Here is a 14,657-nt window from a genome sequence, read left to right as displayed (position 1 = left end):
TTCTTTATGTATTTAAATTCATGACTCTATAGAAACTTTTGTTATAGTTTGAATGACACAGTACCTGGCGCATGGTTGACACTTAAATGTTTGCTGAATGAATAAACACTGCAGAATGCTGATAAAATACACGCATTACCATGATCTATTAGACAGGTAACTTAGCTGAGAAAATTCAGGGTTTATCAGTGATGAACAAACTAAATGGGAGAACAGCAAGGCATAGTGGGAGAAGGGTGGGGTTTGAGTTGGACTGAGTTCAGGTTTAAGTTCTGCCACAGACAGGCTATAGGACCATGGATAACTCTGTCCCTGCAAACAGTACCCACAAAGTCGGGTGCCTCCCTAACTACCTATTCCAAAGAGTGAAATGCCCCCTAACTATCTATCTCAAAGGGTTGTTGTGAAGATCAAAACAAAAATCAGACAATGCATATGAAGAGCTCTGAAACACAAGAAGCTTTTAAAAATGGAAAGTACTATTGCAAATTTTCCATCAAATAACATCTCATGTAGCTAATGGCTACCACTCCCATGAGGAGCTGCAAGCATTTCAAATGAGTTAAAATCCAATTAGAGTTTGAGGTACAAAAGACAAATCATGTCTTTTTGCAAATCCATCCAATAACCTATTGAAGTGTTAGCAATATAATAACTAAGACTGGCCATCAATCAAACCAACAGATAAAGAATATGCCTGCTAAAACATAGTCATAGATATATACAATGCCTTTGAACTTGACAAATATAAAAAAGTTACAACTCTAAGGAACAGGAGTTGATACTTTGGTATGAGCTAATACAGCTTCACTAGGTCCTGGTCACTTATCAATGGAAATTTGGAAAGGTAAACTTAACTTTCTAGATTATAAACCACAAATATATCTGTACCTCACACAAGGCTGCTGAAGGAGTGAAAAGAAGTATGTATTTTTTAGACCTGGTGCATGTGCATGCACATGATGTAACTATCGCTCAGTGATTTTAAAAGCAAAATGATCAATCTTTCTTCATTTTTCTTCTCCCAGGTTAAGTTCTCCAAACTCACTATGCTCTTCGTCACCTCTCACACGGTTTCCCTTACAAAGAAAACCTTCCTCTCCTTTACCTGCCAACTACTAGTTACATTTCAAGGGTCAAAGAGTAGTTCCTCCAGAAAGTTTTCCCTGGAGCTCCCAACACCCTTTAGGCTAAGTTACAGTGCTCTCCTATATGTTCCTAAAGCAACTAGTGTTTAACTCGATTTTAACTCGTGCCAAAATGCATTGTAGAGCTGAAAATACCAAGGTACGGGGTTCAATCCCTGTACCAGTAAGCCACCCCCCCCCAAAAAAAGCAGCATAATGTAAATGTTTGTCTGCTTGACTTGTGCTCCCAGAAGGACAAAAGTTGTTACCTGAAGGCACATTTTCACATGCCTAGAATCAGCACAGATCCTGAGTCACAACATGCACTAATAAATGACAGGTGAATGGGTAAGAGGAGCCACATCAGCAGAGTAAACCCACCAGCCAGTCAGGATGGCACGTTACCAAGCTTCCTGTTCTCTCAACTGGCCCACCAGGAGGGAGCTGCAGGCTGCTTTCTTCCAGATGGAAGAAAACTGAAAAGTCCATAAAAATCAATGAAAAAAAAAAATCAGGAAAAAAATTTAAAAATTGTCTTTTTTTCGTTTTCATTGATTTGGTGAAACAGAAAAAAACTATCCATTGTACTCCTTCAAAATAATTAAAATACAGGCAGGCTATGAGAAGGCTAAGTGGGACACATTCTCTAAGGCAATGGGAATTCTGTTTTAAATAGATCCCATTAAGCAATTTTATTTCACATGGGTTGTTTTGTCAAATGGGCCACCCTAATTTTAAGGCTGCTGTTCCTCCCCCAAAACCTCCAAATAGGTCATGTGAAGCTGCCTGCCATAAGGAGACCTAACTTCCCCTATTCTCTGACCTACGGGATTTATTGTCTGAATCTTCCATTTCAGCCCTTAACCATACACTGCTATGTTGTGGGATTTAGGCTGTAAGCTTCCTATGGCTGTCAGACATGGATCCAATTTCTCTTGTTGGCTAAATAGCACCTGCATATTATACACCCTTCAATATTTCTTTAATTGAACACGCCAGTCTTGTTCCTCAAGGAACCCAACAAGTGGGAAGTGAGTTCCCTCAATCCTAGTACTTCATTCTCATACCAAAAATAGCATGTCAAAATGCTTCTGAGAAAGCACAACATGTTGCTCAGAGTGGCCAAGAATATAAATAACTCATAAAATATCTGTTTTTACAATGGAAAGACCAGTCCATAGATGGAGTAAGAGGGTACGAGGAGACAGTACTGAACTTCCCTCTCTACAGCTGCTGAAGAACCCAGAGCAACAAACTAGAATGTGCAGAATGTCAAGAAGGTCAAATTGGAGCATATTTTCCCAAACTACAAATATTTTTAGTAGCAAATACATTCCATCTGAAAACTTTTAGCTGCCTAATGTGAACTGGCAACGAGCCCTGTTTTTTCCTAGAATGGTGGCTTCCAAGTCTCAAACTTGCAATTAGATGAAACCATAAAGGCTGAGACTTGTCATTCAACAAGCATTAGTGCACTTGATAATTATGTCTTTGTTTATCCACAGGTCCCATCTAGAAAGTGAATCCTGAAGAAGGGATATGAGTACTTTATTTAATGTTAATTTATTTTTTACTTCCCTCACTTTAAAAGAAAACGTCAAAGTAATCAATTCACAGTGAAAGGACATAAAAACTTGTGAGAGTTCTCTGATTTTCTTCTTCAGTCCTGCAACAGTCCCTGTGAGACTTGGTCTCACAACCTCCATGAGCTAGTGCAGAGGTCTTATTAAATTTCTCTTCTGCAGCAACACAATGTGATTTCACTTATAATGTATGTTGATGGCAAGCAAGAAAGTGATCTATTAGGGCCCTTGTTTCCAGTACTTAACTAAGACACCAAAAGTCTCCAACAAAGACAAATTTTAGGAATGGAAAAGGCCAATCAATCCAGAGTGGTTAATGTTCAAGTCATTCAAGCTGTCTCAGAAGAAAGCACAACAGCTATAAGCTTCATCTCTGTGGGGTTATGTAACCACAGGAGATCTTGCCCATTTCAATTGGTTTCCTCACTCATAACGGAGAATAACAGTCTGCCCTATCTACTGGTAGAACGGAGAAATAAACTACATGCAAAAAGCTTGGTAAAACTTTTAAGTAAATGTTAGTTCTGTACTTTCACCTGCCTAATGTATCACTAGCAAAGAGATGAGTTTTTATCTATTTCATTCTGTAGCATTTTTCCTGAGAGTGACTGTATTACTAAACTCTTCTCTCCAAAACTAAAAAACATTTCCTCCTTTATTTTATTTTTTTTGTCCTTTTTGAGACCAGCCACACCGTGCTCAGCTAGTGAGTGCACCAGTCATCCCTATATAGGATCCGAACTTGCGGCGAGAACACTGCTGTGCTCCCAGTGCCGCACTCTCCCGAGTGCGCCATGGGCTCGGCCCAAACTTTTTTTTTTTTTTTTGATGGCTGGCTGGTAGGGGGATCTGAACCTGTGACCCTGGTGTTACAAGGCTGTGCTCTAACCAACAGAGCTAACCGGCCAGCCCCTTTCCTCCTTTAAATGTAAGAAATACTCTATGCCTTATTTAATATGAAGAGAAAAACCTTTTTTTTTTTTTAAAAAAAAGATTGAACTTTCATTACCTAAACAAAGGGATGACATCATAAAATTTGCTTTGGACACAAAATCAGTCTGGGTTTGCAGTTACTTAGGCTAATGTGGAAAACACCCAGAGATAGAGAAGCAATAAATCTGAAGGGAAAAAAGTCAAGAGGGAAATGGCTTGTTTTGGCAAGTTCATGGGAATACCAGTTTTGAAACATGATCTCTCATAATTACCCAACATTGCCTCATCACAGAGGAATGGAATTGACCTTTTAACAACAATGACAAAAAAACCCCTGGTATCTTTGCAGACAACAAGTCTAGAGGCTTGAGCTGAAGCTGGGGATGGTATATCTGAGGCCAGATGACCTAGTGGCTAAATGCCATAATCACAGTGTGACAGTGTATGCCTCTGCTCCTGTTCTCTTACCAACAGATACAGTAGACTGAACATCCAGCCTCATGAACACACTGGAATCTTTCACTTAATATCTCAAACTGCAGGAAACAAAGCACTTTTGTTTGGTTGTTGTGTTACCAACTCAAAATTATATATAAGAAAAGCAATTTCTACTAAATCTTACTCTAAAATGGTCACCTCTTCCTATTTCTGGCATGTATGAGTAGCTCTTATTTGACCAACCCTCTTGCAGATAGGAACTATAACCTCTGGATATAAGAAACAACTTTGTGACAGAACAGGAGAGCAACCCAAAGCAGCCAGATTCCAGAGGGAGCAGACATGAGGAGGAAGAGAATGGCACTGGGGGTGTGTGTGGAGGTGTCCCCACTTTTTGACGGCCGTCAGCCAGAAGGCAGGCCCCAGTTTTATTGACTTGAAGAAGCAGAGGACTGAGTTTGAGGCAAATACAGTTGGTGGAAAGTAAGGGGGGGGGGGACACTGCAGAAAACGGACAAGAAAGAACACTGGTCTTGGAAGTAGAAGGAAGGGGCCCGAGAGCTTGGTTCTGCCCTTTGTTAGATATATAATGCAGGGCAAGTCACAGAACTTTTCTTAGCATCAGGTTTCTTAAGTGAAAAGGGCGAGAAGACTCATCCTTAAGAGGAGCTGTGAAATTCAAATAAGATAACTACCTAGGATTGAGTGTCCCCTCAAAACTTGACCCCCACTGTGACAGTGTCAAGAAGGTGGGAAATCCTATTATGGTAATTGAAAGGTGGGGCCTTGAAGAGGTGATTAGTCTGCAGGACCATGCCATAATGTATGGATTAAAAATGGTGGTCATGGGTGTGGCTCTGACCCATGACTCATGACTTAAAAAGAGAGTGAATGAGGAAGTTAGTCTCTCTCTTGCTTTCTCTCTGCTCCACCATTTTGCAATGTGATACCCTGCTGTCACTGAAGTCACCATCAAAGAAAGCCTTCACCAGATGTGTTCCCTTGACTTTGGACTTCCCAGCCTCAGAAACCGTAAGCAATAAATTTCATTTTCTTACAAATTACCCAGTTCTGTGTATTTTGTTATAAGCAACAGAAACAGACTAATAAAGTAATACATGTGAAAATGATCTATGAAGCCACAGAACAAGGAACTAATTTTCATGAAATGTAAGTTTAAATCTCACTACTAGATATTTGTTTACTTCATAAAAAAACAAACCGTAGAGATATAACTACAACAGACCTGCACATGGAAAGTGCAGAATATCTATGTGTGGGTGAGAATCAATGAAGGGTAAGAATTACTATTAGACGAGAAACAGTTAAGACATAATTTTTAGTGAAAACAATTAAAACTTTTAAACTTAGATTTACTCTTTACTTTTTATTACTGGGAAGGCTGAGGACCAGAACAAAACACAAACCAAAAAACCCTTAAAGTTCAGATGCTGGGAACATTTACAGATGTATGGGGATGAGTGAGAAACAGATTATTCTCCTAGATAATATCTAGACCAACAGGACAGCAATGAGAAAGAAAATACTGGTATGATGACTAAGAAGGCATTGAGACACCGCCTTTGAAAGGAATTTTAGAAGCAAATACAAAACCACTTTAAAAAAACACACAGTGAAGATGTACAAGCAATCTCACATCATTAATTAAACCTTGAGAGCTTCTAATTTAGAGTTCACATTGTAGGATAAATGAAGAATCAAAAAGGGTTTAAAATGCTGTTCACAAATTAACACCTCAAAATCCCTATCTCTATAAAACATCTATAAAATGTCAAAAAGATGTGCTTGGTATTTTGATAACTGGATAACAGAATAGTTAACACTTCTAAAGCATTTTCTATGTACTGAAGTAGGCTATATGCATTATCTCATTAATTAAATCTCACAAGAACCTTAGAAAGTAGCTATGACTATATTCTCTATTTTAGAAAAGTGGCAACTGAGGATTATAGATGTTGCCTAAAGATAGTAAATAGTGGGGCCAGGACCCAAATTCAAACCTGTGTGACGCCAAAGCCCACAATCTTATGCAATTCTTTTGCTGCTTACTTTAAAATTAAATTTAAATAATCAGATTTTTTAAAGGACAATGAACTGTAACTGATAACTCTTCTGTACTCTAAGATCCTCAGGTCCCTTCTGGATCTTCAGAAAAAGCTCTGTTGTTTCTACTGCTTACTACTAGATTACCTAACACAGTTTCAGTACCTACTATGAGCCACGTACAATTCAAAGAATTTTAGATAAACTATTTCAGTTAATCCTGAAAACTATAATGTGGGTAGTATTTGTGATCCTGCTTTTACAGGGACACAAAGTAACTTGCCCAAGGTCACACAACCTTTTAAACATTCTCTAAAAAATTTACACACACATACACACAAACACCATTGACTCTAGCCGTGTTGCTAGATTAAACTGGCAGTCTCACAGATCAACTGAAATACGAGGGTATTACAAAAAGTTAATGCAAAGATTTGTATATCCTTTAATAATATTTTACCACGCACTTTTTGAAGTAACCTTGTAACGTTTGTGTTCCTGAGATGCCTTATAACTTCACTTGGGTATAATGTTACGATGCAATATGAAAAACATGTAAAAACTTGTGTCTGCAGCCACTTTGAGATAAGCCAGAGTTCTGAACAAATAGATTCTCTCAAAGGCCAGCTTTGTAAGATAAAGTTGAGAAGGAAAACATGACAATATAAAGTTAAACAACTAAAAACCAAAACCAAAAACCACACACACGCAAAATATCAAAACCCCAAAACCCAAAACAAAAATCCCCAACACCCCAAGCTGGAGTCAAAGCTCTGTACACAGTGTAAGTTCACGACAGACTGTGGATGACACCCACTGGTGTGGCTTGGCTCCAGACTGCCTGAAGTCACCTCTGGAGAGACTTGGCCTTGTCAAAAACTTCCAAACCTGGTCCTCGCTATACGTGAAATTATTGGGGGCCACAACAGCAAAATGAAACATACTCATGATGTGCCAACACAACAAATATAACCAGTAGGACAAATACTTTGAAAGTAACACATGGAAACTGTGTCACCCTCAAAGCCCCTAGGTGGAGGTTTCCATGCACCTGCCAGGTATGCTGCTGCTCCTTTTGGGACTTTGCTTGACACTCAAACAATGTAAGAAAACCAGCTGCAGGAATTCTGTGTAATAGTACTTTTTTTCTTTTCTTTCTTCTTTTTCCTTTATAACTAAACAATATTAACAACTCGCTTACCAGTCGAAACCTTAAGATTGTGCACTAAGTGACTTTTAGCCATCTTCAAGGCAGTAGAGTGTGACAGCTGACAGCTCAAGCTCTGGATCAGGTGAACTTGCCTTGAATTCCAGCTCTGTGCCCTTAGGTCAGGTGCCTAACCACGCAGGTACCTAATCATTTGTAAACTGATGAAGATACTACCTACATCTCCCAGGACAGTGGGGATTAAGGTGAAATAATGTTTGAAAGTTCACAGCACAATGCCTGGCAACAGAAAGTGCTCAATAACTGTTAGTTTTTTAATGTTATAACTAGTACCCATGAAGGATGGAGAATTGCTATCAACAAAAGAAGCTCTTTCTAAAGAGCTCAGTGATGGTAGACCAACTCAAACTCATGGACCACTTTCCAAGGTGACTGTAATAGTCCATTTCTGTTGCTTATAACGAAATACTTGAAACTGGCTGATTTATAAAGAAAAAGAAATTTATTGCTTAGTTTATGAGGCTGGAATGTCCAAAGTCCAAGGAATACATATGGTGGTAGTGACAATGACCCACAGGTCTCACACCACAACATGGTATAAGAAGAGAGAGGAAGAGACAGACTCTCCTCTTCTTTTAAAGCCCTCAGAACCAGGCCCATGACCACCATTTTTAATCCATTCACTACCTCACGGTCCTACAATCCAATCACCCCTTCAAGGCCCCATCTGTCAATTACCATAATAGGATTTCCCACATTCTTAACAGTCAAAGTGGGAACTAAGTTTCTAATACATAAAACTTGGGGGACACAGTTCAAGCTGCAGTGAGTTTTGGGGGGATATAATTCAATCCACTACAGTGATACTTACAAGATCAGTGTTCTTCACAACATAAAGGTTTAGGACATCATGTATATCCTTTTATCTCATCTTTACATGTGAAAATGGCTTACTTAGAAACAAGTAATCATTTCCCAAAAAAATTTTTTTAAATTAATTATATTTTTTTACATTCTAAGATGCTGCCACAGAGCAGTTGCGGGGAAGGGCAAGTGGGGGAGAAAGGAGGGGACAGGGTGGGAGTAGGAAGAGGGGGGGGGTCGAGGCCTGTGGACAAAAGGTTTTTTAAAAAAAACTATTGTTGGAGCAACTGGAACTTTAATTCACTGTTGGGAGCACTATAAATTGGTATATACACTTTGGAAAACTGGCAGTATGTATTGGAGCTAAACATGTGCATACTCAGACTCTTGGACATACACTCAACTGAAATGCCTGTACATATGCTCACCAAAAGACACATACCATTATGTTCACAGAGCAATATTCTTGATAGCCCCAAACTAGAAAGTATCTAAATTTCCACCAATGGTAGAATAAATAAAAAAACGACAAAATTCACAAATGCTATACAGCAATGAGAATGAAATACAAACTACCTAAATAATATGGATGATCTTAGACAAACTAAATGTTAAGCAAAATAAATCACACACAAAAAAAGTACACACTGGGGCCGGCCCGGTGGCGCACTGGATAAGTGCGCCGCTTGGGAAGCGCGGCGGCGCTCCCGCCCGAGGGTTCGGATCCCACATACAGACCGGTTCCCGCTCCATAAAAAGTTCAAAAACAGGCAGAATCAATTTATGATCAGGGGAGTGGTTACCCTTGGAGGGTGAGTAGTGATTAGGGGCATTTGGCAGATTTCTAGGGTGCTGGCAATGTTGTTTTCTTGTTCTGAATGCTGGTTACATAGCATATCTAATTTGTGAAAATTCATTGAGCTATTCTATTCAGTGTTCAACTCAGTGTTGGTGTATTATACCTTAATAAAAGTGAAAAAAATACAAAAATTATGGAACAAAACTTTAAACTGATAATTTTGTTCACTGCCCTAATTCATCTAAAAAAGATTTAAGAAATTTAATATTAACTTAAAGTGTTTCCCTACACTGAGACAAAGCTAATGTTTTTTTTTTTTTTTTTTACAGACATACAAATACCTCAGTCAAGGAGAGTACTGTTGGGAAATACTGTTTTTGAATGTAAGCTCCAAAAGGACAAATACTGAAGCTGTTTACTATGGCTTCCTTGGCATGGTACCTGACAAAGAATTAATTGAATTAACCAGGAATTAAATGACCTTTCATTAAAAAAATATTTAGTGTACTCTTACAATCTGCCAGTCAAAAGCACAAAAGCAGTAATACCTTCTGAGAAATTTTTTGCATTTGATAGTAAGCTACCTACAGAGTAATGTCATTCCACTTCTCAATGAATTCACATGTATAAATAAGGAAGCAGGATTTAAAGACAGGTTTCTTTTTTTTTTTCCTTTTTATCTTTTTTACTGACCGGTAACGGGATCGCAACCCTCGGTGTCGCGCCTGAACTGGGGACTGGCAACGGTATCGCTACCCTCGGTGTTGCGCCCACACTGCGCTCAGCCAGTGAGCGGGAACCGGTCTCCACATGGGATCCGAACCTTCGGTGGGAGCGCCGCAGCGCTCCCAAGCGGCGCACTCTCCAGTGTGCCACCGGGCCGGCCCTAAAGACAGGTTTCTTGAGTCACAGAGATCAACGCATGGAAATACGACCAAAGTAATTTTCCAATGACTTTGCCTAACAAGCTTCATCTTGAACACCACTTTTCCCAAAAATGAATATACAGTCTAGTTAAAGATGAGTGCAATCCCACAGTAATTTGAAGCTACTCGCAATATTTTCTTTTAAGATAGAGAGGGAGCATGGAATTTGGGAAACACTTTTAACTACCGTGGAGTGGTAAAGGGCTATCCAAAATTTATTACTTCATCAAAATCCTGGATATACTAAAAATTTTGAAAAACTCAAAAAAAGGCCCTCCTTAATTATTGTGATACACTATTACACATACATGTACAAGCTATTGTAAAGTTAAATTTTATTGGCCTATTTGATAGTCAAATTAGAAATGTTCAAAAGCAAAGTTAAACTCCATCTCTGACTAAAAGAGAAAAACAGAGAATTAATGAGTCTTCAATTACCTGTGCTAATTCTGCGCAAGAAGATTCTCATAAATTACAGTATAGGTACATTTTAAAACTAATTATATTTAGTTCTAAAAATACGTCTTAGATAGTTTTTGGAGCTATTTTACCTTAATGTAACACTTCTTAAAGTAATGATAAGATGAGCTCACATGCTCTGAGCTCTGAATTCAGTGCCTAGCTGACCCTTCCTGTGTCTAGGCTCCCGGCCTGGAGGTTGTGGGCAAGACTGAGGTGAGTATGACGATCCCTGTCCTCAAGGAGCTTCAGTCTAGTAGGGGATGGGACATACTAGACTGTGAGCTCCTCGAGGGCAGGAAAAGTGTTTAGTCATCTTTGCCCCAGTGACTAGCACCAGGCTCAACAGTGTTTGTCGAACTGAATTGAACGCGGAGGCAGCTATCCGTGGCAGCGTAGGGTCAGAACAAGAACAAGGAGCTCTGGAGACTCAGAGGGCAAAGGTCTGTCAGCTGTGTAGTCACGGAAGAGCCAGCATGAGAAAGAAGCAGAGACAGATGGGTTGGATCTCCCCAGGAGGGAAGGAGGCACTTCAGGCCGAGGGCTGGGTTAGTTTGGCTGCAGTATGTGAAAGGGAAAGGAAGATGCTCTCAGGCCACGATGGAAGAAGGCCTAGATGCTCCATGGAAGCTTCTACCCAAAAACGTGAGAGGTAAAAGGACCCATGGAAAGTTGTTCTGAGCAGGGGAGTTACTTTCCCATGGTGATACCTCAGGAAGACTGACTAAGCCAGTTATGGCAGACAGATGGGAAAGGAGCCTGGATGGGTGGGCTAGGAATAAAGTGCGATTCTAGAATGGAGATGAAGACAAACGCTCCATTCTAACCTGTGAGGTAGAAGAGCTGGCCAAAAGAAGGTAACGGCTTTGCTTTTTGCATAAACATGATGTCCAGCTGGCAACTTAAAATGTAGGTTTGGGACTTGTGAGAAAAGAGCAGGAGCAAACCTACAGACAGACAGAGGGGAAGCAGAGCCACATGAATGGGTGAGAATATTCAAGAAGAGAACTAGAGAACACAGGAGGCTGAGAAATTTGGTTAAAGCTCAGAGTAATGAAAAGGAACAGCAAGTTAGTGAGGCAAAGGAGATTCCAGGGAGGTAGGGTGATGGAAGCAGCATCAGAGAGGGAGAAATGTCAAGGACAGCATCTGTCCAATTGTGAGGAAAGATCAAGGAGGAACAAAAAAATTTATGAGCAAAACATGAAACAAAGCATGTTCAAAAGCCAGCTTTAATAGTGAGAGAATATGTAATTGCGTTCTAAGAGAATTAAATAATAAACTGGAAATTTTCAGATTGAAGACAACTGAGAAGAGACAAGAAAGGGGTCTAGAAACAGTGGAAGGCCTATTGCGTGAAAGGAAGAAGAGAGTTGTCCTATGGGGCCCAGAAAGTGGAACCACACCAGTGGGTTAGAGTTCCAGGAACCAAGAGTGTGGCTGGTCTTTTCGAGCCCATCCTCACATGTTGTGAATAACTGGTGATGCCACAGTCTCCTCCACCAGATTTTAAACTCTGTGGAGGCAGGGACTGGATTTTACCCACTGGTAACGCACAGAGCCTAGCTTAGAACAATGATGCTGCTGAGCGAACATATGCTGACTGCATGAACCTTTTACACTTGACCCATGGGTCCTCACTCTTCCTTGAAACGTCCTCGTTTTACCCACTGGTAACGCACAGAGCCTAGCTTAGAACAATGATGCTGCTGAGCGAACATACGCTGACTGCATGAACCTTTTACACTTGACCCATGGGTCCTCACTCTTCCTTGAAACGTCCTCATTTTCAGGAATCTTGTCTAGTAGGGTGAGCTGCCTGAAGACGCTGTGAGGCTGACAGCATGTTCAGCACTGGGTGAGAAGGTTGGGCCAGATGAGCTTTCAGGGTCTTCTGGACCCCGATACTTGGTGATTTTTATGAAAAAGACTAACATACAGCAAGAAAAAAAAGAAAAAAAAAAAAAACCTCATAAAATTGGGGAAGTATCTTAAATGTGAAAATAGGTGATATAGCACACACTGAACCACAATGTTGTTTATGTAATTAAGCTCCTCATGCCTATGTATTATATTAAAACATTTACTGAAGTGTTAAGTCTCAATCTAGATTCGAATTCAATTTAACAAATGTTTATTGAGCACTTATGTGGTGCCAGGTCCTAAGCTTGGCACTGGGACTTCAGAAATGAGTAAGACACAGTGATGCCTGTCAAGAGGCTCGAGTCCAGCCAGGGACACAGAGAGCAGGCGAGACCCTCTCTAGGCCAGGTAATAGTAGACTCTACAGACACGCTTCTCTGAGGGATTCGGCACACCAAATGGTCTCTGTGTGTTCCCTCCAGGAGACCTGGAGCTACTGGAGGTTTGGGGTCTAACAGTGCCTGGCACAAAGCAGGAGCCACAAAATAAAATGGCACCTGAACAAGCAATGGATGTTTTACATAGAACAGAAGTATTCAAAAGGTGCCAAAGAAGTGGCTATCTCTTTGGGGATAGGGTTGATTAGGCAAGTTTCCTGAGTGAGGTAATACCTAAGCTGGATCCTGAAAACTGAATAAGAGTTTATCAGGTGGGAAATGTGAGGAAAGGCATTTCTGGGAGAGAAAAATAACATGTGAAAAGGCAGTGAGCTATGCTAGGAGGATTATTAGTAGTTAGGTATTGCTGGAGCATAAAGTATAAGGGAGATGAAAGGGCTGTGTGAGATGAGACTGGAGAGGTAGAGAGGAACTAAATTATTACTGGTCTTATAAGCCATGCTAAGTCACAAGCTAGGGGAGAGAGATGTGATCATAATTTCAACTTTATAAAGATTTTTAAGTTATAATTTATGCAAGATTCTAGCAAGATACAAAGAAACATAAGTCAATGTAAAAGTAATTTTGTTTGTATAAGAAATAGTTCAGCCTTAGACGTACTGATAAAATGACCTTAAAATGCAATTATACTGCAAAGGAGGAGAAGCAGAATAATCTGCCCCCACCCCAGGCCCTCTCCACCCCCGCTCCTACCTGAGCTGAGCTTTAAGTTCAGTAAACCTGGGCCGCCTGCTGGGGTCATAGGCCCAGCATTTCGTCATAAGGCTGTAGAGGGTAGGAGGACAATTTGGAGGCATTGGTAATCTCTCCCCATTTTCAATTCGACCAATCACATCATTGTTCTTCACTCCTTGAAAAGGCTTCACACCATGCATCAGTATCTCCCACATACATACACCTGTGAAGTGGGAATGAAAACACAACAGTGAACTCAGCTCCAAGAGGGCGACTCTCAGGTTTCAGGAACAATATCATAGTTGGTACTAAAGTACCAGCTGAGAGAGAACCAAAGCAGCATTCAGTTAACTCTATCATAAAACAAAAACAGCAATGATAATTTGATATGATGTGAATAATGAAATACTGAATTATTATCAAGGAAAAAGTCATAATTTTTCCTGGAGGTTTATTTCTCTGAAAACCCTATATGAGAAAAATGGCCCACCAGCTACAGTGATATTTCATGGCTTAATGAACCAGTTCAAAAAAAGTTTAACGAATTTTAGATTTTCCCTCCACTTTGGTCTAACTTGCTTGTAATTATAGCAGCTAACTTGAGGCCTAACAAAGAAAATCCTAAAATTTAACTCTTAACATATTTTAAACATTTCTTAAAATGTTTCCCTTAATGAGGTTGCCTAGGGTGCATATGGCATTATTATCTGGTTTATCTATTAATCAGTCACTGTTTGCCTACAGGAAAAGCTGTGGACTTCTTTGGACTGTAGTGATCTTGTCCACAAATGTCACAACACAACCTCAAAAAGTTTTCTTGCACTCTACTCTTGGGAAATTAAATACTTTCTCAATATCTTCTGAACAATCCTTAAGAATTTACCTTTAAGACAAACAAAAAACCCTAAAACTGAGAACAATGACTATGTAATGCAATGAAAAGGAAGCCAAGAAAGAAGGCTGGCATCAACGGTGGCTGCTTTCTCCCAGCATCTTATAATCACTACTCTGTACTTTGGCCATCTGGACTTCTTGCCACCTTCTGAACATGCCACAAACATACCTTTGCTTGCCTTACATTCTCTATGTTTAGTGCCCTTTTCTTTTTCACCAACCCTCCTCTTTTTTTTTTTTTTTTTTTTTAAAGATGACCGGTAAGGGGATCTTAACCCTTTTAACCCTTGACTTGGTGTTGTCAGCACCACGCTCACCCAGTGAGCAACCGGCCATCCCTATATGGGATCCGAACCCGTGGCCTTGGTGTTATCAGCACCGCACTCTCCCGAGTGAGCCACAGGCC

The 14,657-nt window shown here is 40.1% G+C and overlaps 1 protein-coding gene across 4 annotated transcripts in view; it reads right to left on the bottom strand.

Moving 5' to 3' along the window:
- The window catches only part of PTK2 (protein tyrosine kinase 2), a 136,182-nt gene that overhangs the window by 51,837 nt on the left and 69,688 nt on the right, over positions 1 to 14,657 (bottom strand). For all 4 annotated transcript variants that reach the window (XM_008568410.1, XM_008568421.1, XM_008568436.1 and 1 more), the window contains one exon: positions 13,376 to 13,580. In XM_008568410.1, the coding sequence (XP_008566632.1) occupies positions 13,376 to 13,580 (205 nt within the window). The remainder of the gene's footprint in view (positions 1 to 13,375; positions 13,581 to 14,657) is intronic.

This window comes from Galeopterus variegatus, unplaced genomic scaffold (assembly GCF_000696425.1).
Source record: "Galeopterus variegatus unplaced genomic scaffold, G_variegatus-3.0.2 Scaffold24, whole genome shotgun sequence".
In the NCBI taxonomy this organism is placed as follows: Eukaryota; Metazoa; Chordata; class Mammalia; order Dermoptera; family Cynocephalidae; genus Galeopterus; species Galeopterus variegatus.
The sequence above is the reverse complement of the archived record's forward strand: the minus strand, read 5'-3'. Positions and strand labels throughout refer to the sequence as shown.